This window comes from Polypterus senegalus, chromosome 5, assembly GCF_016835505.1.
Source record: "Polypterus senegalus isolate Bchr_013 chromosome 5, ASM1683550v1, whole genome shotgun sequence".
Lineage (NCBI taxonomy): Eukaryota > Metazoa > Chordata > Cladistia > Polypteriformes > Polypteridae > Polypterus > Polypterus senegalus.
The window spans coordinates 203382105-203393879 of NC_053158.1; the positions used below are offsets into that span (position 1 = coordinate 203382105).

Here is an 11775-nt window from a genome sequence, read left to right on the forward strand (position 1 = left end):
AAGCCTGACACACCTGAATTTGGGCAGTTTGGGCAGATCCTTACAAACATCAAAAACTGAAATCTTTCATTCCTAGAAGTATTCAGACTCTATGACACTCCACATTGCATCCAGGGGCCTGCTGTTTGCTTTAATTCTCCATAAGATGTTTCTAGAACCTGACAGGAGTCACCTATGTCCAACCTAACTTGTTAGATATTGTTTAAAAAGGCATACGTGTGGACCTTTGTATAGAAGGTTCCACAATTCACACTGCGTGTTAGGATAAAAACCAAGCCATAGAGTTTAAGGAACATTCTGTAGGCCTCTGAGATCAAATTGTGGTAGCGCAGAGATCAGGACAAGGGGGTCAAACCATTTCAAGTAGGAGACCGAATTATTGGGGCTCTGACAATTGAACTATTATAAGGGTCTCTTTGCAACCAGCAACAAGATCTGGGAAACCACTGTCATGTTTTTCAATGGGGCTCTTCCACGACAGATCACCACACATTATTTAAAAGTTTAACTACTACATCTCAGATTTTGAATAAAATGGCTGTATTGCTCTGTACTATATCATTAATATTATAATTAAAAAAATAAAACCTTCTCACACAATAGGCAGTAAAAACAAACAAAAAAAAAAACAGCAATAGCATTTTCATCCAATCTGGTTCAGCCGTTCAGAGGTGTTGTTTGTCGGTCGCCCTGAGCATTCAGTTACGTTGCGCTGCTCACTACGCGGTGGTCTTGTACCTTAGGCTTACTATACTGTAGTCACGTGGCGTAAAGGACCGTTGTTTGTTTGTTGCGCACATTTGGTTCGTCGGTTTAAAGCAGTAAGCACATGTGGCTGCCGATGGCGAGTTTTGCACAGATGTTTGCGGGTGGAAAGCAAGAAAGTAACGTGTGGAAATACTTTAATTACAGCGCGGATGATAATAAAAGCAAATGTAGCGTGCGAAAAGCAGAAAAGATTCTTGGAGTTTCAGTGCAGGACCAACTGGATCAGTACTTAGTGGAAGTCCAGCACCTCTCTGCCACCAGGGGCCTCATGTATATCGCCGTGCGTAGAACTCGCACTATAACATGACGTAAGCACAAAAGCCGAAATGTGCTTACGCACAGAAAAATCCAGATGCAGGAATCTGTGCGTACTCCAACTTCCACGTTCTTCTGCTACATAAATCCCGATCAGCGTGAAAACTAACGCTCGTGCACGCGCATTATGTAACGCCCCAAATCCTCCCAGAATTACGCCTATTTGAATATGCAAATCAATATAAATCGCCCTTAAGCGCAGCCTTCTGTGAAAAGATAATGGGAAAAGCACGGGGAAAATATAAGAATTTCAGAGAATACCAAGTGGAGGCAAACGAAAAACATACTATTTGTTCAAATAAACCGTGGGATAATCAACACAAGGAAGTTGATCGAGTGACATAGCGTGTTGGAGACACATGAAAGCTCACATCCACAAAATCGCACAGTGCCAGAAATAAAAAAGAAGTCACATATCAAAGTCGCCGTGAAAAGCCGAGTTGTAAGCCCACTGTCTGAGTGTCATATGAAAGCTTATTAGGGTACAGAGAAAAAAAAAGCACACAGTGTGGAAAAAGCACGAAATGTCAACTTCAATCTCGACATTTCCACTTTAATCATGTAGTTTATTTTGTCATTAAAGTAGAACATCATAAACTTCATCTTAAAATCGTTTAATTAACCAGTTTCTAAAATCACATCATAATTAAAGTAGGACGTTAAATGCTTTGTTTTGTATTTGATTTTCTATGTGCTCTGTGTGTGTGAATCACTACTTGCTTCTTAAACCGGCTCTCTTCCTCCAACTGGACACAGAGTCCATGACATTCGTGATATTACAGCTCTCTGAATAACTAAAATACTGAGATGTATACGTGATGTCATTTTCATGATGATAGGAGTTAAAGAACATTTGTGCTCATGACACAAGCATTTAACTTTTGCCGAAATTTGTCGCCATGCTTTTAGCTGTGTTGTTATTTTATCTTTCTGTTTTATATTCAATATATATTGGCGTAGCCGTCACTGCAGTCAGTGCTTTTCTTTCCCCAAGTAACCGATCGCCATACAATCAGCTCTGTAATAGACGTTAAGCCATCTGTAAGCTTAGCTACCGATTCTTCAAAACGTTTAAAGAACATTGAAATATCTTCGTAGTACATGTTTAATTATTCTATCCTTAATGACACTCCCAGTGAAGAATATAGATTATTTAAATGAAGTTAAAGTTTTATCTGTATAATTTAACAAACATATTTTGCTGCATTTCACCTTAAAAATGATATCGTCATCATATGTAAATACGCGCTTTATAAAGTGGCCCAGGTTGTGAGATATTATAACTGTAGTGTAAGTTTACAGTGGGGTGATTGTACTTATAAGTCCTAACAGTTCTACAAGGAGCACTTGATGAGTGCATTTAAAGTTCTTGGGATGAAACTGTTTCTGAACCGCGAGGTCCGTACAGGAAAGGCTTTAAAACGTTTTGCAGTGGCAGAGACAGCGTGTCCTTAAAGCTGTATACCGATAATTCTCTTTCCGATCAGCTGCTGCTGTGATTCACACTCAGATACAGTGATATAAATACTCCAAGTCGTGCAGTGAGAGAAATATGGAAAAAGATGATCTGCTGTGGCAACTCCTAACGGGAGGAGCTGAAAGAAGAAGAAGAAGAAGAAGAAGAAGAAGAAGTGAGAGTAACAACGCTAAAGCAGTTATGGTATTTGGAATACTATGGCTGTTCCCTCTACCATTATATTGTTACGAGTTAATTACAATCAGATGCATTACACTAATAAACAATATGCGGTTAGTTTCTGTGTATTTATAAAGCCGCTTCATGAAAATAATGAGTAATCACAGAGTCAGAACAGAACAGAGTCAGAACAGTAGCACTGCTTTGACTCTGGGTGCCGCCAGTTTGCAAAACCGAGCGGAGAACTTGCGTACGACAAGGCATGAGGTACCGTGGAAAAGTGCGTGGATTTACGCCAAGTGTAGGTTTTATACATCGCGATTTGAACGTGGACAAGTCCTTACGCAACATTTCTGTGCGTACGCACCGTTTATACATGAGGCCACAAGGACTGCACTTCAGTACAGGGAACGTGCAAACGGGGGAGGCATGAAAAGTAAAAAAAAAACAACTAATAACGATAACATTAAATAAATTTGTCCACTGGTCTGTGCTATAGATTTGTTTTCTGTATTTTTACCGTCAAAATTTCTGAATTTGTGAATTTCCTGATCAAATAGAAGAGAGAAATGCGAGGTGCGGTAGTGACGAGTCTTACCTCACCTTGGACTGCGCTCTTCCTCACACACTGGGTTGATGCCGGCAATTGGCACGTGCCTGTTGCTGCCTCTCTGTGTGTCGCCAATATAAGGTTTGCAGACACGTTTATTATACACTTTTATTAAGGATAGGTGCATGGACTTCATTTACAAAAAAAGGTAAGACCATAAACGGTTTTCAATTTAAAAAAAAATGGGATCAGACTAAGAAAAAATATTTAAAGACTAAATTTTGACCTTAAATAAAATATTCGTTTGGTTTTCTTCTTATTCTTTATGTTGAACACTCAGTCAGTCATTGTCCAACCCACTATATCCAAACTACAGGGTCACGGGGTCTACTGGAGCCAATCCCAGCCAACACAGAGCACAAGGCAGGAACAAACCCCAGGCAGCGTGCCAGCCCATCACAGGGCACACACACACCCACATACAAAGCACACACTAGGGACAATTTAGGATTGCCAATGCACCTAACCCGTATGTCTTTGGACTGTGGGAGAAAACCCAGGCAGACACAGGGAGAACATGCAAACTCTACGCAGGAAGGACCCAGGAAGCAAATCTGGGTCTCGTAACTGCGAGGCAGCAGCGCTACCTACTGGGCTACCGTGCTGCCCATATTACATTACATTATAATATATTATATTATATTATCCATCCATCCATTATCCAACCCGCTACATCCCAACTACAGGGTCACGGGAGTCTGCTGGAGCCAATCCCAGCCAACACAGGGCACAAGGCAGGAAACAAACCCCGGGGCAGGGTGCCAGCCTACCGCAGGACACACACACACACACACACACACATACACACCAACGACAATTTAGAATCGCCAATGCACCTAACCTGCATGTCTTTGGACTGTGGGAGGAGCTGAGACATGGGCAATAAAGGGACTGCAGGAGACATTGGATGTGGTAGAAATGAGAATGTTGAAATGGATGTGTGGAGTTACAAGTAAAGGATAGAACAAGAAATGAGACAAAGTACAACAAAAGTGAGAGAGAAATCTAAGTAAGTACAAGAAAGTAGGTTGAAGAGGTGTGGGCATGTGATGAGGAGAGACAATGAATTAGTGGGCAAAAGAGTGATGGGGATAGAAATCCAAGGGAAGAGAAAGCGAGGGTTGCCAAAGCGGAGGAGGAGGTCAGATAAAGTGAAAAGAGATCTGAAGGAAAAGGGTCTGACTGGCCAGAAGGTGCAGGACCAAGCTGTTTGGAAAAGGTTGATCAAGTATATCGACCCCACATAAAATTGGGAAAAATTGAAGAGGAAGAAGAAGAAGTTCAATGCATTTTTGGCAGATCCTTTTATCTAATGTGCCTTAGTCAATCTTGTACATCTTCACATCCAGTTTTTACAATTTATACAAAGGAAGCTCAGGATCTCACTGTGATTGGATGGTCCCTGTAATGATTCACATTACACACATTTTCTAGATTCCTCATCTCAACTTGGCTCTTTCTTTACTTGTATCTTCAGTAAATCTCACCTTATCATCAGAAATAATAAAATCTTCCACTTCCAGTTCGCTCAGGTTAAGTCCAAATGCAATTAACGATATGATATACTTGTGGCGTGGGTCGAGCTGAGCTTTACGTTCATCCTTTTTGGCTTTGGCATGCTTCTCCATCTCTTTCCTGGTTTCAAGTGTCATTTCCTTTTTACCCGGGGTCTGAAACAAAAGTACATTTTTAGTTGTCATGAATCTCCGTTTCTTTTTTTTTCTCTATATTACATAGAAAGTCATTCTCTTGACCGAGGACAGGTGGAAGGCCAAGTGTTGATACTGAATGCAGCCGGGACAGGGGACATTACGATATTTTAGAGAATTCGTTAAGAGGTGTTTGTCTCATTGCATTTAATTTTAATTGTGAATTTCCCCTTGGGATTAACAAAGTATCTATCTATCTATCTATCTATTATATAGTACTTTTCAATCTATCTATCTATCTATCATATAGTGCCTTTCATATATATCTATCTATCTATTATATAGTACTTTTCAATCTATCTATCTATCATATAGTGCCTTTCATATCTATCTATCTATCATATAGTGCCTTTCATATCTATCTATCTATCTATCTATCTATCATATAGTGCCTTTCATATCTATCTATCTATCTATCTAAGTCTTTGGCAGCCGGTTTTGGGACAAGACCAAATGATGTGCTAATTCATTTTTTTCATGTTTACTGTAAAAATTTGTAGGAAATCAAAGCAAAAATAGGAAAACCTCAGACAACTGGTTAGCTTGATGCATTGTCCACCTTAATAAAAGGACAATGGCACATCACAAACAGTTGTACTAATAAAATGCACTGCCTTTGTTATTGCAACAGATGGCACATCACAAACATTTGTAGTAACGAGATTCATTGCATTTTTCATTCCAACAGATGGTGCATCACAAACATTTTATGCATTTTATTACTATATATTTTTTTGATGATGCATTGTAAAATACATTAAAACAGATGATGCACTGCAAACATTAACACTGAGGTCTACGGTGATTAACTGGATTTCAGCTAAGGCTGTTAATGGCATTTAACACACGTGATTAATGTGTTAAAAATTTCTGCAGTTACATTTTTTAACGCAGCCCTAAATGCGTTCATTTAATCTGGGTAATTTGACCGCACTACACATATTGAAAAAAAAGAAGTATCCAGCTGCAGTCAGGCAGTTTTATGGCTCCGACAGAACCGAGCACTTCAGACACTATGAGGCCCAAATACCTCTTTGTATTCATGTGCAACACAATGACGTCTATTTTTACCTCTTCTATAACTGCACAATTAAATAACTTACTAGCTGGATTCAGTAGACATTTTTAAAGCGATGTGTTGCTTTACCTTTAAAATTGATTAATTTACGTTTTTCACACAAAAAAGCTACATTGACGTATGAAAAACATAAATGTAGCAGGAACTAAAAGGAACTCAAATCGATAAAATGGGCATTCAATATAGGCGTCAGTACAGCAGCAAAACATAGGGAGTGGCTCTTGGAAAGTGGGCGGAGTCAAATAGATGCCACTGATAGGGGTGTCATTTTATGGGCCTCAGCATTTCTAAGGTCGCTGAATACGTCTGATGCTTCAGACTGTCATGCATGCAGCCGGACTCTTTTGATGTGAATTGAAGTCTATGAATGGTAGCAGGTCATGGCTACCGAGGAATTCCAGCCCATCTTGTTCAGCCAAGCATGCTCGCCAGGGCTGGATTAACCATTAAGCAAAATAAGCACATGCTTAGGGCATCAAGGGAAGGAGGGCACCACAGAAATGTTTTACTGCCAGATTTACCACGGACTATATGGTGCAGCTGAACCAGGTTTCACAAAAACGGGTTCCTAAATAACATACATATCTCTCTATTATAAAAAAAAAATCTTGGGGAGGCAGACTAGGGAAACGAGACGTGATCTTCTCAGAAGACGGTTTGAAATCCCTTTAACTTGCTCCCAGCTCTTAAAACAATGACAATCGACAAGCAAAACACACAGCTCGCAGCAGATGATCTGACCACTTCTCCTTGCATGCATTCAGCCACCCTAACGGCCCCCTCTTCACAACGCGAGCAGCAGAGACACGAAGTGGCAAAAAGGACAGTGGCTGTACAGGCTTTAAAATGATCGATCTCGCTTCACAACGCGAGCAGCATTATACGTCCCGCGAGAAAGAGATGTAACCACGCCCAGGGCTGGAAATAAAGGACAAGTATTGTTTTTATGTTACGCGAGACAAGGCAGTGAGCCATCATTTAAAACAAGTCCACTAACATCTAACCTAGCAGTTGTTGGATTGCTTTTGGAAGACACGCATCATGTGTAAAGACATAAATCGTTTGCAACTGGTGCAGAATGCAGCTGCTAGAATCCTAACTAGGAAAAGAAAATCCGAACACATTTCTCCAGTTTTGATGTCACTACACTGGTTACCTGTGTCATTCAGGATTGACTTTAAAATTCTGCTTATGGTTTATAAAGCCTTAAATAATCTGCTCCATCTTATATATCGGAATGTCTGACACCTTATATCCCAAATCGTAACCTCAGATCCTTAAATGAGTGTCTGCTTAGAATTCCAAGAACAAAACTTAAAAGAAGTGGTGAGGCGGGCAGGCGGCCTTCTGCTGTTATGCACCTAAAATCTGGAATAGCCTGCCAACAGGAATTCGCCAGGCTAGTATAGTAGAGCACTTAAAAAACACTGCTGAAAACACATTACTTTAACATGGCCTTTTTATAACTTCACTTTAACTTAATTTAACTTAATCCTGATACTCTGTATGTTCAATTCATCATAATAACTATTCATGGTGGCTCTAAAATCTGTACTGACCCCTGCTCTCTCTTCTGTTTCTTTTTCCGGTTTCTTTGTGGTGGTGGTGGCCACCACCACCTACTCAAAGCTTCATGATGCTCCAACAATGATGGATGGATTAAAAGGCAGAAGTCTACGTGACCATCATCATCATCAAGTCCTTCCGTGAGAACCCTAAATCCAAAGAGGACTGTTTCATTTATGTTAGGTAGAATGCCCAGAGGGGACTGGGTGGTCTCATGGTCTGGAATCCCTACAGATTTTATTTTTTCTCCAGCCGTCTGGAGTTTTTTTGTTTTTTCTGTCCCCCCTGGCCATTGGACCTTACTTATTCAATGTTAATGAATGTTGACTTATTTTGTTTTCTTATTGTGCCTTTTTTTCTATTCTTTATTATGTAAAGCACTTTGAGCTACTGTTTGTATGAAAATGTGCTATAGAAATAAATGTTGTTGTTGTTGTTGCTCCCAGCTCTTAAAACGACATGCGACAAGCAGAACAGGCAGCTCGCCAGCAGCTGATCCGACGGCATCTCCTTAACGTGTGTTAAGAATACAAACAGCGTTATACGTCCTGCGAGAAAGAGGTGTAACCACGCCCGGGGCTGGAAATAAAGGACAAGTATTGTTTTTATGTTACGCGAGACAAGGCAGTGAGCCATCATTTAAAACAAGTCCACTAACATCTAACCTAGCAGTTGTTGGATTGCTTTTGGAAGACACGCATCATGTGTAAAGACATAAATCGTTTGCAACTGGTGCAGAATGCAGCTGCTAGAATCCTAACTAGGAAAAGAAAATCCGAACACATTTCTCCAGTTTTAATGTCACTACACTGGTTACCTGTGTCATTCAGGATTGACTTTAAAATTCTGCTTATGGTTTATAAAGCCTTAAATAATCTCGCCCCATCTTATATATCGGAATGTCTGACACCTTATATTCCAAATCGTAACCTCAGATCCTCAAATGAGTGTCTCCTTAGAATTCCAATAACAAAACTTAAAAGAAGTGGTGAGGCGGGCAGGCGGCCTTCTGCTGTTATGCACCTAAAATCTGGAATAGCCTGCCAATAGGAATTCGCCAGGCTGATACAGTAGAGCAGTTTAAAACACTGCTGAAAACACATTACTGTAACATGGCCTTTTTATAACTTCAATTTAACTTAATTTAACTTAATCCTGATACTCTGTATGTTCAATTCATCATAATAACTATTCATGGTGGCTCTAAAATCTGTACTGACCCCTGCTCTCTCTTCTGTTTCTTTTCCCGGTTTCTTTGTGGTGGTGGCCTGCACCACCTCCACCTACTCAAAGCTTCATGATGCTCCAACAATGATGGATGGATTAAAAGGCAGAAGTCTACGTGACCATCATCATCATCAAGTCCTTCCGTGAGAACCCTAAATCCAAAGAGGACTGTTTCATTTATGTTAGATAGAATGCCCAGAGGGGACTGGGTGGTCTCATGGTCTGGAATCCCTACAGATTTTATTTTTTCTCCAGCCGTCTGGAGTTTTTTTTTGTTTTTTCTGTACCCCCTGGCCATTGGACCTTACTCTTATTCTATGTTAATTAATGTTGACTTATTGTTTTCTTATTGTGTCTTTTTTTCTATTCTTTATTATGTAAAGCACTTTGAGCTACTGTTTGTATGAAAATGTGCTATAGAAATAAATGTTGTTGTTGTTGTTTTTGCTCCCAGCTCTTAAAACGACATGCGACAAGCAGAACAGGCAGCTCGCCAGCAGCAGAAAGACAGCAGCTGATCCGACGGCATCTCCTTAGCGTGCGTTAAGAATACAAACAGCGTTATACGTCCTGCGAGAAAGAGGTGTAACCACGCCCAGGGCCGGAAATAAAGGACAAGTATTGTTTTTATGTTACGCGAGACAAGGCAGTGAGCCATCATTTAAAACAAGTCCACTAACATCTAACCTAGCAGTTGTTGGATTGCTTTTGGAAGACACGCATCATGTGTAAAGACATAAATCGTTTGCAACTGGTGCAGAATGGAGCTGCTAGAATCCTAACTAGGAAAAGAAAATCCAAACACATTTCTCCAGTTTTGATGTCACTACACTGGTTACCTGTGTCATTCAGAATTGACTTTAAAATTCTGATTATGGTTTATAAAGCCTTAAATAATCTCGCCCCATCTTATATATCGGAATGTCTGACACCTTATATTCCAAATCGTAACCTCAGATCCTCAAATGAGTGTCTGCTTAGAATTCCAAGAACAAAACTTAAAAGAAGTGGTGAGGCGGGCAGGCGGCCTACTGCTGTTATGCACCTAAAATCTGGAATAGCCTGCCAATAGGAATTCGCCAGGCTAATACAGTAGAGCACTTTAAAACACTGCTGAAAACACATTACTTTAACATGGCCTTCTCCTAACTTCACTTTAATTTAATCCTGATACTCTGTATGTTTAGTTCTTCATAATAACTACTCATGGTGGCTCTAAAATCTGTACTGACCCCTACTCTCTTCTGTTTCTTTTCCCGGTTTCTTTGTGGTGGTGGCCTGCACCACCTCCACCTACTCAAAGCTTCTGGAATCCCTACAGATTTAATTTTTTCTCCAGCCGTCTGGAGTTTTTTTTTTTTTTTCTGTCCCCCCTGGCCATTGGACCTTACTTATTCTATGTTAATTAATGTTGACTTATTTTGTTTTCTTATTGTGCCTTTTTTTTCTATTCTTTATTATGTAAAGCACTTTGAGCTACTGTTTGTATGAAAATGTGCTATAGAAATAAATGTTGTTGTTTTTGCTCCCAGCTCTTAAAACGACATGCGACAAGCAGAACAGGCAGCTCGCCAGCAGCAGAAAGACAGCAGCTGATCCGACGGCATCTCCTTAACGTGTGTTAAGAATACAAACAGCGTTATACGTCCTGCGAGAAAGAGGTGTAACCACGCCCGGGGCTGGAAATAAAGGACAAGTATTGTTTTTACAAAAGTTTTTAAAGTAAAAGTAAAAATAATACATTGTGAACTAAGCCCCGGACACAGACAGGGTGACATGGTATTAAGCACCACCACGCATTTATTTACACTATTTACAATAATAATAAAGTGCCACACAACACACTTTACCCCAAAGTCCAGGCCTCACACTGCCTATTTCCTCTCTTCAGGCCGCCTCCCTGCTTCCTCCAAGACCTTGTCCTTCCTTCTCTCCCGACTCCAGCCATCATATGGAGAGAGGCAGCCTCTTTTATAGCCACCCAGATGTGCTCCAGGTGTCCTCCAGTAACCTTCCGCCGACATTCCCCTGTGTGGTGGGGACTGTGTCCCCGATCCTCTTCCCCCCCAGCACTTCTGGGTGTGGCAGAAATGCTGAGGTCCAGGGCTCTCTAAGCATTGGGGTGCCCCCTGGCGGTAACCACGGGCCCCTACAAGGTTGAGCTTCCAAGCTCTCTACCCGTGATTCCCAAAGCAACCAGGGCGGTTGTCCCCTCATGGTCTGGAGGAGACGCAAGCCCTCCTCCTCCGTTCCTCCTGGGCGTCCCGGCTGGGTAGCAGCCCCAGCCACTCGCCACAGCATATGTAACAATTCTCATGAAAATAGCAATCTCTTTAAGTTGTATATCCGGTAAACCAAACCCTGGGGTGGGCGAGCGAAGCGAGTAGGGGGCAGATCCCCCTAGTAAAAAACAATAATACAAATAATAATAAAATAGTAATAATAGAGGTACATGATATTTATTAATCTTGGGCATACAACATATATCTAAATGCCAGAGATAAATTTCGTTTCACCACCTTTTACACAACTATTGACAAACTTGAAACTGAGATGAGAAGAAGAGGAGAAAAATACAAAGAAATAGAGAGATCTTCTTTTCTAAGTGATGTGCCACATAATGTCACTTCATCATCTACTGACATTGAAAGTTAATCTCAGAGTTGTCAAAAGCTGCTGATGAAAGCTTACCCGGTGGACTTGAACACTAAATTTCTCAGCTAAGCTTCAGCGGTTTCACTCACACTGTATGTGCGTCATAAATTCAGTGCAACAAAAAAACGTTAAAATAAGATGCGGACATGCTGAACTTTAGAAAATAATTTTAGAAGACAATGTTGAGTGTGCCTTTACAAACAGAGGCAGT

At 40.7% G+C, this 11775-nt stretch overlaps 1 protein-coding gene across 1 annotated transcript in view; it reads right to left on the bottom strand.

Annotated features, from left to right (window-relative positions):
• LOC120529938 (dynein heavy chain 5, axonemal-like) overlaps positions 1-4981 on the bottom strand; it is a 331615-nt gene extending 326634 nt beyond the window's left edge. The window contains exon 1 of the mRNA XM_039754147.1: positions 4817-4981. Within this exon, the coding sequence (XP_039610081.1) occupies positions 4817-4981 (165 nt within the window). The remainder of the gene's footprint in view (positions 1-4816) is intronic.
• Between the last annotated feature and the right edge of the window lie 6794 nt (positions 4982-11775).